The sequence below is a fragment of the Macrobrachium nipponense genome, chromosome 20 (genome assembly GCF_015104395.2).
Source record: "Macrobrachium nipponense isolate FS-2020 chromosome 20, ASM1510439v2, whole genome shotgun sequence".
Taxonomy (NCBI): Eukaryota; Metazoa; Arthropoda; class Malacostraca; order Decapoda; family Palaemonidae; genus Macrobrachium; species Macrobrachium nipponense.
In genome coordinates, this window is record NC_061089.1 from 50,665,892 (window position 1) to 50,682,474 (window position 16,583).

At 37.7% G+C, this 16,583-nt stretch overlaps 1 protein-coding gene across 4 annotated transcripts in view; it reads left to right on the top strand.

Annotated features, from left to right (window-relative positions):
* Positions 1-16,583, top strand: part of LOC135225716 (neurexin 1-like) — a 530,721-nt gene that overhangs the window by 464,675 nt on the left and 49,463 nt on the right. For 3 of the 4 annotated variants that reach the window (XM_064265111.1, XM_064265087.1, XM_064265105.1), the window contains 6 exons: positions 5,378-5,530; positions 7,419-7,469; positions 10,915-11,022; positions 13,471-13,663; positions 14,024-14,206; positions 15,199-15,342. In XM_064265111.1, the coding sequence (XP_064121181.1) occupies positions 5,378-5,530; positions 7,419-7,469; positions 10,915-11,022; positions 13,471-13,663; positions 14,024-14,206; positions 15,199-15,342 (832 nt within the window). The remainder of the gene's footprint in view (positions 1-5,377; positions 5,531-7,418; positions 7,470-10,914; positions 11,023-13,470; positions 13,664-14,023; positions 14,207-15,198; positions 15,343-16,583) is intronic. The other variant, XM_064265096.1, reaches the window with a different exon arrangement.

The window sequence follows — 16,583 nt, forward strand, 5'->3', positions numbered from 1 at the left end:
CCATTTAAACTAATTGACAGGTAGTTATTAAAAAAATATTAAGGGATAGAAGTGTACTGAAAGGTCTTTGGTGTGGTGTATTCTTGCGTACTGGCGATAATTAATGAATTAAAGACGACAAGGCGAATGACATTTAAAATTACAGCGGGAAACTTTGACTCGTTTGGACTCTGAGGTATTTATCCAAATTCCTGTAGTTATGTAACACAGATTTACTGATAGAATGTACAGTGAACAGCTGTCAAGTTCTTAAAATTGTGTTTTTATTTTTTCTTAAGATATCACACGAACGCGTTTTCCGGCATCTTTTGGCGTATTACTGAAATAATTTACACCAAGGATCTCAAGAATTTGTTAGGCTGGTGTAGTTTCAACTCTGCATACGTTAACGTACTTTCACGAGTTGTTTTTTTGTTTTTATTTTATTTTTTTTTAACTTTCCGTCAGACTTTTCACCAAATGATTAAAATTTTTTCCATATTATTAGTATAAAGTTAAAATCCTCTTGTTTATTACGGTTTTTCCAAACGACCTTAAGTATTAGCAGCTACAATTTAGTCACCTTTGCTGCTTTCTTCAAGCAAGATTACTGTCTGAACGCGCCATGGCCCTTTCTGAACGTGGCCCCGTATAGTGATGCAAATATCCGCGATGTTTAGTATTCGCATCAACGTTTGAAATGATGTATGTCTAAATACTTTTGGACTGCCCTCGGCATTAAGGGTAATGCGGGATTACAACTCAGATCATCCAGAGGATTTGAACGTGAATGATACATTAGCATCATCATTAGTTTGGTGTGAGAAAGGCCAGGACGCTGGTGACGGAATATTAGAATCATTATAATGATTCATCTCTAAGCTTAAGAGGATGCAGGGTCAACTCTGCCTTTTATGTTTCAACGTGGGCACTTACTAGGGGCCACACACAAACCTATATACGTATTATATATATACATATATATATATATTATATATATATAATAATATAATATATATATATATATATAGTATATGCATGTGTTTATATGTAGTATATGTGTGTGTATGTTTATGTTTATAACATATGTATATAGATATTATATATTGTATCTATGCATATGTATGTATGTATTTATGTATGCATGTGTATGTGAAGTGAATGTATGCGTTTAATTTCGTTTGTGAATGTGTGTAAGTGTCATATTCTTGTGCGTGACTGAAGCAAGTACATTTGTAGAAGGGAAAGATACAATTTCGCGAATTCTTACTTGCATTTGTAGGTGTATGTGGGCGCATGTAAATATAAGAGAGAAAGATATTGACCGAGTCACTTTTTCGATATCTGTCATACACAAATATTGGAATGAATTTGGACCAGGACCGCATTATCTCTGAGAATTACATTTTGTCCTGTTCATTACGCTTAGGCAAATGGGGTTTGTAAAATAAAAAAAATAAAAAGTGGGGGGTTCTGTTCTCAATTAAAATCAGACGGTTTTGGATGGACTGCTGATGAAACCTGGCTTTGTCTCCGCCGCCTTTGATGAAATTTCATAAATTCGATAAAAGAAAATTAATTCGTTCCTTTGGTCTCTGGTGTCTACTTAGAGTTGTTCACCTTCTTCTACGATGTCTGGTTCCAGTTTTCATCTCTCGTGATAAGAGGATCAGTTAATAATAATAATTTGGTGTCAGAAATTAAAATTTGAGAAATATACTTGTGGCTGTATTTGTAAATGTGTTGGAAACTGTGGTTATGCTTAGATTTTCTGGTGAGGCTGTTTATTTATGTGTGTTTTAATATGCACATTTTAAATATATATAAACTGCATTTATGGAAGTCAAGTATCGACATGAAGGCCATTTTTATTTTTCAAACGAATTGTTATTATTGTAACCGATAATACTAATAAGCATTACTTTACGGATTACTTTTTAGTGGATATTTATAATGTCAGTGCTTAGATGGTTCTTCGTTAAATTAGCAAGAAGTTCGGAATGAGCAAAATGCAGTTTCTACTAAACTTACGTGACTATCACTCACTTAGATCATATGCAAATCTGAGACCTGATAGAAATCAAGCTGATGCTTAAGGAGAATCTGCCTGGAAATCTAAGATGCAGCTACAAGTGACCTGTAGTAAAGGATCTTGCTCTAATTTTCAGTTTTCTGTAAGTGAAAACTTTATGCCGGCTTTTTTCTGTCCACCCTCCAATCACCAAACATACCAAATTGCAACCCTATAGCCTCGGTAGTTGTCCTCTTATATAAGGTTAAAGTTAGCCATGGATCGTGCTTCTGGTAAGCAACTTGAGAGCTGCCGGTCTGATTCGTTGTAAGGAAAACTCGATTTTTTCGGCGCATTTTTCAATTGTTTCTTTTTAGGATACTTGCTCTGTTCAGTACTGTTGCTCTGATGTTTTGATACATCGCATGATAGAGTTGCAATTCTCAACGCCATACCGTTCATTTGCCCTAATAAAAGAGAATAACGGCCCCCATTGCACGAAATAGTTTATGAATGAGTTAACGCTAACAATAACATGAGACTGTAATATGCTGCTTTTTGAAATTTGAGAGTCAGAGGTAAGTAACCTAGCTTGTAAAAGTATATTTATTTCCAGTTTCATATTCATTTTTATACTCGTACATTTTACCCAGTTATTATCATCGCTCATCGTTCAAAACTATCGATTATTATTATTTTCTGCCCCACTCCATAATCACTCGCAAAAGGATATTCACTGCCATCAGCCGTAACAATATAGGTTTGTTTCCGTTCGTACTTTCGAAATCATATGGCATATGGAAAAATTCTATTGCTAATTGGAATGTATTTTTTTATCCATATTTATATACGGGTTGAATAACAGCGAGCCAAATTTGCTGGAAATATCGCGGCTAAATTTAATGGTTTTAACGAATTTTGTTTACTTTAAAACTTTTATATTTTGTTTTAGGTTTTTGCCAATGTCGATATGAACAGTAATTGAGCAACGAATGCTCGCATAGACATATTAGCGCCAGTAGTTTATACTGAATACATGCGGTGCATTTAAGCGTATATAAAGATACACAAAAGCACACTATTCATATACAAATATATGGCTTTGTGTGTGTTTTAAAGTAGAGAGGTGCGAACTCCGTAAGGTACGGAAATGTGAAAAATGTCGAAAGTAAATTAGTTACGTAAAAGCCATGATATGCAGGAAAGCCAGTAAGGTGAGAAGTGCAGGAAAAGGTGAATGTAACATAATGACCTCGTAAAGAGACGGAAATGAAATATATCTTACAAAATAGAATCGGATAAGGAAATGGAAGTGGATCAAATTAATCAACATGAAAATAAGCAAAATAAATGCAGGTTGTCATTCAGAGACAAAGAGAAGGGAAAAACGCGAATTAAAATTGAATGGAACAAGACAAAAGTAGTTTCTAATAACAGATATGAAAATACATTATCAGGGAATTATTTTGAGTTAATATAATCTACGATATACCTCGGTGCGAGCTGTATTTAGTTAAATGCAAAATGATATATAGTAAAAAATATTACTCTTGTTACAACGATGATGATAAGGCTGAAAGATATACATACATATATATATATATATAAGAATATAATATATATAGATATATATATATTTATATATATACCGCAGCACACAGGAGCTATTGACTTAGAATTCAAACTTCCAAAGAATGTTGGTTTCAACCTCCCACCGCAGACCCCACACGGGGTATCAGAGCCAGTGAATTTTCGTCGACCTGGGGGAGACACAAACCCGCAACATCTCAGTGGAATTCCACGACACTATCCACTGCACATTTTCCTTTTAACGTTTTATATACTTCCCTCCGTCTGCGGTCGAAAGTTTGGGGGCGGGGGGGTGGGTGGGGGGTGGGGGTGGGGGGGGAGGAACGAAAAAGGAAAAAGGGAAAGAGGCTGTAGGAGAGAAGCGAAGGAAAATATTACCTTTCTCGGAGCCTTGGCTGCTGCATAGCGATTTGTGTACACATTAAACATCATATTCTTCTGGCCTTGTGAGCGTCCGCCGCCGCCGTCTCTGTGGGAAAAAAAGAGGCTGGGAATCTCTCTCTCTCTCTCTCTCTCTCTCTCTCTCTCTCTCTCTCCTCTTCTTTTTCTCATCCTAATTCACACTTCAAAACCATTCCTCCTCTTCCTACTCCTCCTCTCCCCTGCCGTTACCTCCTCCTCCTCCTCCTCCTCGTGCACTTCGCTTACATTATCATATTTCCGCCGGAAGGGGACGTTATGTGTGTACATTTAAATGCGGCATCTCTGATGGCGCGTAGCTTTCTACGTGCCCCCCCCCCCCCCCCCCCCCCCCCCCCCCCCCCCTCCCCCCAAGGAACTTGAGAGGACGTAATTCCGAATATCTAGATGGCGACAATAGTTCTGCAGAGTGTTCGGAAAATATACAGAAAGGTCTTTCGATTTATTTCTTTAGTGCTGGTAGTCTCCTGGTAGGGTGTTCGGTGGGTTATATTGAATTATATTTCCATTTTATTTGTTGGGGGCTTTGTTTCGTGACTTTTAAGAGGAGGCTGAATTAGGCTTTAGAAGATGCAGTCCCTTAGATGGAGGCTGTTTTGTCAAGTGGATGTCGTGTTGCTGATCAGGTTCCATAAACTCCACCGAAAATTGCAGTTTTCTTTTGCCTGATCAAAAGAAAACGCATCTACAAGCAACAGTCCCCGTAGGGGGTTAGTGCCGTCAGTGAACCTCATCCGGTGCACTGTAGGTAATAGTGAAGGCTCTCTGCAGAGTCCCCTCGGCCCTTAGCTGCAACCTCTTTTATTCATTTTTCTGTACCTCCTTCCATATCCTCTTTCTTCCATCTTACCCTCCATGATTGATTCTTAGTGCAACTACGATGTTTTCCTCCTGTTACACCTTTCAAACTTCCTTTACCCTCAGTTTTCCTTTTCAGCGTTGGATGACCTTCTAGTTCCTAGCGCTTGGCCTCTGGCCTAAATCTTATATTCCAACTAATCCCCAAATAGTGTTCATCTTACTTTAAAGTAATAATAAACGAAAAAGGAAAAATAAAGAATGCATTAATCCACATAGTAAATGAAATACGTGTTATCGATTACTTTGTGCACTGAAACAACCCTAACGACTAATATTTGTTCATTTGCAATCAAATTTATTATCAAATTTATATATTATTTATTACTGATTTCTTAACTGCTTGATCCCTATCCAAGTGGAATACTATGCATTAACACACGCAAATGAAATGTGTATTTAATTACTTTGTATACTGAAACAACTGTAATGGCTAGTATTTGTTCACTTATTAATAAGATTTATTTTATAATGTATTAATAATTCACTAATTTCTTAACTATTCGCTCTCCCATCAAGGTGGAGTACCGCGCAGACTCGGTGCGACTGGATCTGATCCGGATGGCGAGGGAAGGGAATCCGCTGCTCCACGTCTCCGGGAAGCTCGACTTCATGTGCCTGGAGGTGGAAGCAGGAGACCCCGTGTCCTTCACTACACAGGAGTCCTATCTGGTGAGGAGGAAAACAGCTCTCTTGCCTTTCTTTCATTATTGTTGTTGTTGTTATTGTTGTTGTTATTGAGGTTATTGCCAAATATTGATGAATATCCGGAAAAGGGATTCATGTTGATTTATGTAGATCTTAGGACTTGTTACAATAGGATGTTTATATCGGCATATCATTCAACTTTGATGTAGTTTATTATTATCGTTTATTATGATATATGTATGTATGTATATATAAGTATATATATATATATATATATATATATATATATATATATATATATGTGTGTGTGTGTGTGTGTGTGTGTGTGTGTGTGTGTGTTTTATCACTTTCACACATGAAAATGCACACCAGATAAACACGAGTTTTATTCTGTGTACGCGTCTGCGAATGTGTGCATGTATGTTTTAATGAGTGTGCTAGTGCGTAAGTGTATTTGTGAGAATATATACATAAATATACAGAGTATCTGAAACTAGGTATGCATGCGTAACACACAAAGATATTCAGATAGAATTTTTTTTTTAGTAAGGAATGACATCCAATTATAGTCCCTTCGATTAAGAGGGTCTTTTAAGATTCCCGTTTGGAATGAGAACGTAGAGTCCTAGACTAATTCACTTAACCATTAAAGACCCTTCTTATGTCTTCCCTTTGACATAATTTTGCCCTCCTGCTCAACATTTTATTACGCGCTTAAATTCTCTCTCTAATGTTAATGTTAAATGTGTGTTCTTACTTAATGGTTTTTGTATGATATTGCCCTACATCCGTTTAAATCATTGTTTTCTATATTTTATTATCTAGCACCTAGCATATGAACTATGAACCCAATATGCAAGGCGGTTTATTATTTCATCTGCCGATAGTACAAAACAAAGGTTCATTACCCGTAGACTATGCGTTACAGAAAAAATTAAAAATATCTATTTGCACACAGGCTTCTATATAGGAAGATTTATCGGTTGATTTATTTATTTATAGTATATTATGCCAATTCGTCATTCTGTACGCCTCTTCTGTGCTGTGACGCATGTTAGGTTTGTTTGCCTTTCATATTGTACCTCGATATTCTTGAACAATCCAATGCCGGGCATTGCGGCAGTATTGCAACTTCTTGCCTGGAGTGCTTTGGGTACAGTGCTCTCAGGATCATCTTCAGTCGTTCCTGTCATGCCTTTCACCCTAAATTCTAGTATCTGATTGACATTTGGCATTTAAACGTGCAACTTTAGAACTGTGCTCATATTTTCAATGCATACTTATATGTGTGCTCTATATATATATATATATATATATTATATATATATATATCTATATATATATATATATATATATATATTAAAATATATATGTGTGTGTGTCTGTGTGTGTGCGTGCGTGCGGATATGCCTGTAGGCGTGAACATATGGCAGTTATACTGCCATTCATATACTAGTTATATTTTATCACATGCCAGACAAAGAAATAATCATTTGTTAGGTTAACACCTGTTTTGCGTCGTCTCGTCAGGTTACCTGTAATCGTCCCTTGTCTAATTATCTGTAAGTGTCTGAATGACTTTGCATTTTACTTCAGGTATCTTTTTCACTTGTACAATACTCAGAGGCTACGGCATAAATCCATAAATTATGAGTTATATTGGCCTATCATCAGAAATAATAGCAAAATTATGTAGTTAACTCTATGCATAATTATGTATGCAACGTGAAATGCCTCTTGTTTCTGCAGTATCACATTGTATACACTCATTGTTACAAATATTTTGTTCTTTATGAACCCTGTTCTATGTTTGTCATGTGTGCAATTTGAAGTTTTGTGTTTGTTCATGAGAAAGAGAAATGATGACGTTCAAGTCCAAAAAATCCCGTGTGCTAACCACACCCTCTCACAGGATGGTCCCGAGAATGGTGTTGTCAAGTTTACCCGCCCAGACGCCGTATTGGTAAGCCCTTATTTACAAACAACGAAACAAATTAATGCTTCTTCGATAATAACAACCTCTACTTCTAAAACTACAGCGAACGATTGTTCCATGTGCATGAAGAGAATCTGGAGATTAACGAAATGTGGATGAAGTCAGCTGGCTTGCAATGACAGTTCATGCAAGCATTCACCTTACGTATACTATGGTGGCTCTGAAGTAGAACTCTGCAATCCATGTCCCTTGAATCAGCTGTTTTGACCAGCTGACTCCTCCACATTTCTTTCTATAAGCTATAACTTCACCTGCAGGATGGTCTGAGGATACAGTTACTAATTACCAGTCGCTGCTGAAAGTCTGACGGTAGCCTAAAAAGAATTAACATCTTTTACTAGACATTTTGATTTTCGTAAAGACTTTAAGAGTGAGGGTTTTCAGGGTCCAAACTAACACGAGAGATCTGATTTATCAGCCATTAACTTAGTGAGCGAATTACCTTCAGACTGAAATTTGCATGTAACTGTTTCACCAGCCACCCGGTTCGTGACTGTATTTCACGTTTATCTCTTTAGTTCTTCCCTCTCCCCTTCCCTTTCAATGCTACCGGCTCAAACCCCCTCGTTTGCCCTTAAGAGTTGGCTCGTAACTAAAAATTCTCTCTCTCTCTCTCTCTCTCTCTCTCTCTCTCTCTCTCTCTCTCTCTGCTGAAAACTTCAGAGTACCGCTGTTCAAGGAATGTGTCCACAGACCAGCACTATGGCCATTACAGTGCGCCTTATCTCTCTCTCTCTCTCTCTCTCTCTCTCTCTCTCTCTCTCTCTCTCTCTCTCTCTCTTCCTAATTTGCTTTTGTCTCCTTTTCAGAACTGTTGGGTTTGGCTTTTGTTAAATCATACACTAATCCAAACTCTTTCAGGTGTTTCCTAATCACTAATGTGGAGTCAGTGAATAGAGAGGCTGTTGTAAGCCCGGCTGATGATTTACAGTACCTCCCTCTTCTTTTCAAAGATTTACATGTTCCTGGTTCACTTTTTTTTTTTTAGTTCGTTCTGGGGAAAAAAATCCCATTTCACACTGCTTTTATTTATTTATCTGTTGGAGAAAGTTATCTTTTATTTAGATAGTTGTAAGTCAGTACATAATCTTTTTATCTCTGCGTGATATGAAAGAAAAAAATAGAGAAATAATGATGAGTACCATAAGCATTTGATGATGAATTTGAAGAAGTCTTGTTATTGCAACTGCAACAGTATTTTACAATTGCCATTTTCATGGAAAAAGCTTGTAGGTATATCATTTCCGAGATACTTGAGAGGAATATTCTATAGAAATAACAAATCTGACGATATTAACGTTTGCTATTCTCTTTCGTTTCCTCATGGCGGAGACCATCATTAGCAATTGTACTGTAATAATTATTGTCACTTTGTGATCACACATCTAAGAAGCTGTCAAATATCGATTCTAATAACAATATCTCACTTTATGATGATCAGTGAATTAGTAAGCACCATGTCAATTCTCCTCAATACGTTCTTGTTGTCAGTATACATTAATTCGATTCGACAACATGAGTTGTACGACCATAAATGTCGGCTGCCTTCTGCAGGGTGGTCTAGTTTTAGTATTAAACTGTTTTCCTCCCTCACTCAACCTTGTCCTCTGGATGCTCCCAGAGCCAGAACCTGTTCGCCCTACCCAGTGCCTCTCACTGCATTCTGCCTCTAGAACCTTTTTTCTCACCTCTGAATATCCCCAGCAGCCAATGAGTTTGAGGTCGGAAAAGGGTGCTCATACCCAGAGAAATGATCACTGTCTGGGAGAATTTAGGTTATTAGTCTGAACTCGCACGCAGTCTCCTACTTGAATGGGACGTGGGTCAGAAGCCACGCAAATCAGTAGTCCTCCCGTAGCTGAATGACTCGCTGCTCAAATAGTCTATACTTGAATGGGACATGGCTCAGAATCCATGCTAACCAGTAGGCCCCCGTAGCTGAATGTCTCACCGTTCAGACTACGTCGAATGACACCCACTACCCCCTCCCCCTCTCCACAACCCTACCTCAAGATACAGCACAGTGCAATAGTCCTATACTATCTTCTTGATCGACTGTCTTCTCTGTTGCACACAGCATTTGAGCACTCAGCACCAAACCAACCTGTTTACTGCACCTCCTCCTGCCTTGTTGAACAGCACCACTTAACATCACCATCAGCACTTGGTCTTCTGTTGAGTCGTTCTGCCCTTGAAACTTAACAACCCTCTTTAGAGCCTTTGATGTGTCGATGTGCTTGAACTCTTCTTTTTTAAATGTTTTCATTTGTTCGCTGTCTTAGTGTTTGTTGTTTAAAGACAAACGAATCTCATTCCTTAAAAGGCCATAGACAGTTCACTGACTGATGTTGTGTGGTTCTAATAATCATGAAGATGTGAAAATATCAACAAAAAAGTATATACAGATTTTGATGTTGTTCTGTGTGTAATTTTTCGCACCGTGAATTCAAAGTGAAGCATTATGTTTTTCCCATTATGTACCTAGATTCAGATTGTTTTTACATCACCATACAATAAAGTGTCTTTATAGTCATAATGTTCACAGTCAGGTTTTTTTTTTTTAGATATTTGTTCTTGTCAGCACTGAGTATCAGCGAAAAAAAATTATCTTTTATTTAAAAGAATTTATAAAATAAATCAAAATTCAGCCATATCTTATCAACTTATGCTTTTATTGTTTCCGATTTTCTATTTGCCCGCTAAACAAAATTTATTGTTCACTTGTAACACTTTCGCCTCATTTTACTCTCAGCTTTAAGCCTGTTTTCATAACGAGGTTTGTTATGATATAATTTGTAGAAAGAAATTATACATTTGCTGTATTATGCAAATAAATATTCATAATGTACAGTATAATGATAATTTTTTTTTATCAAAAGCATTTTGTGTTGGGCTGGTACCAGCTGATACCGATTAAAATATGAGCTATTACAGCCATATTAGTAATGAGTAATTTAATTAGTCACAATAATTAGCACCGCTGCATTTTCATTTTACGAGCTATAACTAATATCATTTTACGAGGTTTAGCTCATTTTTATTTTATGAAGTATAACTCATTTTTTTCCTTTATGAAGCATAGCCTCATTTTCCTCGTAAACGGGGGGTATTTATCGACATTAATCCCTCCCATTGTAATTCCAGACGAATTACGCAGACGTGCCACTTGGGAGTAAATCATTTCGAAGAAAAAAAACACTTTCACGCTCTGTAGATGCAAAGGTTACAAGGGTTACATCCTCTCCCAATCCGATCCAAAGCCACGCGGCCTCACCTGCCCTCCATTTTCAGAACCCAAACTAAAGCGAACTGTATTTTTTTATTATTCATTCTTTGGTAAAGGTCACAAAATGAGAATAGAGTTTTTCTTTTTCTTTCCCGCCCTTCGTAACGTCTTGCCGTGTCTCTTCAGGTACTGCCTTCGTGGGAGGCGCCTCGCCAGGGCTCCATCAGCTTCAAGATGCGGACGACGGAAGCCAACGGACTCCTCATGTTTAATTCAGGATCCGTGTCCTCTCAGGTTAGTGGGTCAGTCACGCAGGGGCCATGAACATGCTTAGCGTAATGCAAGCATTCGGGTGATTGCCATCGAGAATGCCCTTCCCGACTTCTGTTTTTTTTTTTTTTTTTTTTTTTTTTTTTTTTTTTATGTCAAGCCCTGGCTTCATAATCCAACAACCACGGGTAGGAAATCATTCGCCGCTGAGGTTTAATGTTTGTTTGGACGCCTTTCATTAGTCAGATTTTTTTTTATTATTATTATTTCTTGAGGTTTAGCAAAATGAGTCATATTATCTCTGCTGGACTATTATCCAGGAGAATTCTCTCTCTCTCTCTCTCTCTCTCTCTCTCCCACAGCATAAAGTTCTCTTGTTTATGAACCCAAAGAGAGAATTAAACAAATTAACCACAACTTCTGTACACCCTTCTGCAGAAGAAACATGAAATATACCAACTTCTCTTAATTGTCTAGTAGGAAATTGAGGGAGTTTTATTGATTATTTTTTCAGAACGATATGAATTCCACCCAGTTTTTCCAGTTATAATATACAGATGTATATGTATTTCATATTAACCCACTTTTTCACATAACGAAATTCCAATTTTCACTCTGGGCCAGTTTTGACATTTCCATCCGTTAGAAACCAGTTCATTAAAGCTGTCAGTTAAGTTTGCAAGAGCTTAGGAAACAATGACTATAACTTGAGTCCGGAAAAATCGTTGAATTTTTTTAAGGTAATCTTGCATCAAGCTATTGATTATATATATATATTATATCATATATATTAATATATAAATATATATAGATTTATATACAGTTCCACGTTGGCCGAGTACATTTCGCGCTCGGCTACCAATCCGGTGGTCCGAAGTTCGATTCTCGGCTCGGCCAACGTGGAACCAGAGGAATTTATTTCTGGTGATAGAAATTCATTTCTCGATACAATGTGGTTCGGATCCCACAATAAGCTGTAGGTCCCGTTGCTAGGTAACCAATTGGTTCCTAGTCACGTAAAAATATCTAATCCTTCGGGCCAGCCCTAGGAGATCTGTTAATCAGCTCAGTGGTTTGGTAAAACTAAGATATACTTAACTTATACATGTATAGTATATGTATAGATTTTTAATAAAAGCTTCCTCGTGAATTATTTCATCTTACTTGAAGACAAATCAAAGATACAGACACAAAGTTAGAGACAGGCATAATGTTCAAAGCGGATTTTGTATTATTGTTTGTACTAATATATGATGTAAGTATAAGTCTACAGAAATACGAGTTCGAACTTTCTTCTTGCTCCGTGGAGTGAGTCTCACTGCAACATCAAAAGCTAGACATTGCACTGAAGGCGTAGCCAGATGTGCCGAGGTATCACGCTTATGCTTTGACAGATATGCAAATAAGTAAAACACACACACACACACGCGCGCACAGAGAGAGAGAGAGAGAGAGAGAGAGAGAGAGAGAGAGAGAGAGAGAGAGAGATCCATTCAGGCTGAAGTCTTACAAACAGAGAGAGAAAGAAAGCACCTACTCAAGTTCAAGCGTCATATATACTGATTTCATTACTTGAACGTACTTCAAACAGAGTGAAGTTAGTTTGTGAAACTGAATTCTTTTTTGCGCTTTAGAACGTTAGACGTGTATGTATACATCATTGTTAATTTTGTGGGATGGAAAAAATAAAAGCCTTAGCGTAATCATGTTTGCTGACATACAGTTTAGTACGAAAAGATGTTTTCTTTCCAAAACCTGTCAGACGTTAAGATTAAAGAAAATGCTGATGTGACGAAAGTCTGTTCTTCCAAATATGCAGATCAAATAGACGTTCCATGCAAATATAGTTTCAAAAGTACAGGCTCTCTGCACTTCAGTCAAAGGATTTTCTGATTTTTTTTTTTTATTCCGAGATCTTTCTTAAATTTCATATTTCCATAACGTATTGGAACTTTTCATTCGCAGAAGAGGAGAAAACCATATAAGTGTTTAGAAATTTTTGTGGATGAAATTTTAGATCTTCAGAATTTTATAAACCTTTCGAGGAAGTTGCAGCCTCTCTCTCTCTCTCTCTTCTCTCTCCTCTCTCTCTCTCTCTCTCTCTCTCTCTCCTCCTCCTCTCTCTCTCTCTCTGCATATATTTTTCATTAATGCATTAGAATTCGGGAATTTTTCAGCCCCATGCGATTTCTAAGACATTTTCCAGCTGCGTCACTTACCGAGATTAGTTTTCGAGATATTTCTGGTCTTAATATGTGTAACCTCCGATGCCAAAATTTAGAGTTCCTTGAAAAGAAGTCCTGATAATGGGATATAAATGCATAATGCTGCTAAGCCTTCTGAATACCTAAATAGATACCACTGTGAAAGTCGGCCATATGGCAACCGTGCAAGATGAACGCAAGGTCTAAAGATGAACATTTTTGGAAAAAGTAACACTGTTTCGTCCACTAAAGCAATGTTTTCCAACAGGGCGATTTCTTTGCCCTTGAGCTCCTGGAAGGGCACATCTACCTCCACCTGAACCTTGGGTCGGGGTCAAGGAAGGTCAAAGCAACCAACAGACGCGTCGATGACGGCTGGTGGCACGAGGTGACCTTGAACAGGGACTCTCAGGCAGGGAGGATCACCGTGGACGAGGGAGCCAATGATTTTACTACACCTGGTGAGTCTCATTCACTCGTATTCATTGTTTCTTTATCCACTTTGTAGGAAAATGTAGTAGACCGGCAAATAGAGATAGATGTATTTATATGTATGTATCTTAAATGGTGTCTTGTTTTTACTCTGAAAGTTCAGTAATGTTGAGTGAGGTCAGTGGTTATCAAAGAAATTTTCCAGACACCATCGGCACATAAGCTTTTTTAACATAATTATGGCAGGACTTGCTGAAAACCAGAAGTGAAACGTCTGGTACCTTCTCCTCTAAAGGAATAAGATTGTGAAGCAATATATGTGTGTGATTAACTTATTATGGAGCTTGTTAATAGAGTATAATTAACAAGAAGACATCTATTTGATCTAGGCGATTCTCATCAACTGGACCTTGATGGAGCGTTATACGTTGGCGGAGCTGGAAACGGAATCAACGTCCCTCCTGAGCTGTGGTCAGGTCGTTTAGGTCTGGGGTACGTTGGGTGCATGAGGGACCTGGTCATCAACGGACAGGCAGCCGACTTAGCTTCCTACGCAAAGAAACAAGACTCCGGTAAGTAACGTCCATTTTTTATCAACATTGCTTTTTCCTGAAGAGTTGGATGTCTTTGCAGTATTCTTCAAGAATTAGATGACCTTCCACTTCTTCCCAAAGACTTGGATAACTCTAATGTCTTCCCAAAGACTTGGTTGAATTGATAGTCATCCTAAAGGCTTGGCTGAATCTATAGTCTTCCTAAACACTTGGATGACTTGAAAGTCTTCCTAAAGACTTTGATGACTTGAAAAGTCTTCCTAAAGACGTTGATAACTTGAAAGTTTTTTTGAAGACTTGGATGACTCTAATGTCTTCCTAAAGTCTTGGATAACATGAAGGTCTTCTTGAAACTAAGATGACTTGAAAGTCTTTGTAAAGACTTGGATTCCTTGAAAGTCTTCCTGAAGACGTGGATGACTTGAAAAGTCTTCCTAAAGACATGGATGACTTGAAAGTCTTCCTAAAGACTTGGATAACTTGAAAGTATTCCTGTTTATCTTTTAATCGACATATCGTTTACTTCATTCGTTGCCATTTCTGTGATGTAAAGAAACTAGTCAATTAATTATGAAGTCTGAGAAACTCGAGATTGAGGATATTTACATTTTAAATGCACGATTATTAACGCAGTCATGAAATATCAGTAGTGGTATACAAATGTTTTAGTTTGTCCATGGCTTCGTATCAAACATGTCACACATACTTTAGTTTTTAAAACACTTTTATCTCTTGAGAATTTTTATCTCTTGAGGATTGACAAGTTCTGAAGGAGATGAAAATAATTCGCATGAACCAGATATTCTCGTAATAATAAAAGTTAATTAGCTTTTAGAAATGACATAGGCTATTCATAATTTATATATATATATATATATATATATATATATATATATATATATATATAGTACACACACACACACACACACACACATATATATATATATATATATAATATATATATATATATATATATATATATATACTCTTATGATCATCATTTTTTTCAGGATCCATAGTTCGTTTCTGCCACAGCGACGGGGGATCCTGTTCCTCGTCCCCCTGCTTGCACTCTGGGGAGTGCAAAGCCGGCTGGGGAAGATTCATATGCGACTGCTCTCACACATCTTACGTTGGACCCACCTGTGGGAAGAGTAAGTACTCTCTCTCTCTCTCTCTCTCTCTCTCTCTCTCTCTCTCTCTCTCTCTCTCTCTCTCTCTCTGATAATTCCTTTTCATGCTGGTATAAATAATCCCAGTATTTACGTTATTGGACACATTTTTCCGTGTCGAAAATGATGACATTGGTTGCAGGTCCACAATATTATAGCATGTGAGTTTATGGTTTTTAATTGATATTAAAAGCTTCCGAACCTTGTACTAGGTTCATCTTCAGTAAAGTGAACATTATGACTAAAAATTCGTCGAAGTAAACTTCTGAACAGGACAATTCCACAACGAAGAACGCAAATGAAGGAAACGCTCTACAGCCCAACTAGGTAATTCCGTAGTTGATGTTCGAATTCCTGTTTGCTATTCTGCTGGAACGTCTTGTGGGCTGTGATGATGCTGCATGGTGTTCCCCTGGTGGCGCGGCTGCAACATTGCTAGACGTCAGGTCCCTTGTGCTGTATCCTGCCTGAGGGAGGAGAGGGGAAGAGGGGGCAGCAACAGGCAGAGGAAAAACAGAGCTTATCTTAAAATCAAAAATTTTAACAAAGCTTTTAAGAATGTAAAAACTGACTAATGGGTCTTCCCAACGAACGACTTTTTACCGTAAAAAGCTTCTCCTAAGTTTATGGCGGCGCCTTCCACCAGTCTTCTTGTTTGGACATTGTTATTTTTAAGGGTTATGTTAGGTCCATCCCAATTCGGTCTATGGTTGTTGTTAAAGGCATGGGAGACTATTGCATTGCTCTGTGCATGTAGTGCATATGCGCGTTTGTGTTCCCTAATCGGGTCGGTAATCCTCTTCCTCATTCCCCAAAATATTTTCCTTTACAGTCTTGACAGGGGATTTCGTAAACATCCGGAATTAAAGTATTCTTATCATTATTGTTGTTTCTAATTAGTTTGTGGCTAATCGTGTTGGGGTATTTGAAAACTATTTTAGTATCTTTCTGGCTATTGTTAGCATAGTTACAGAACTTGTCGAAGTTGGGATTGAATGGGAGGGGTAAGAACCTGTTGGGTTTTCTTTGGGGTTGTTAACAGGACGATAAAATGCTTTCTTAGCTCGTGAAATGGCTTTGTTAATAAAATGATCGGGGTATCTTAGTCCTCTGAAGGTTGATCGTATGTGCTGAATTTCTCCATCGACAAACTCCGGGTCGCATATTTTAAGTGCATGTAGGGCAAAGTTCATTACTACATAGCTCTTAATGTTATTAGCATG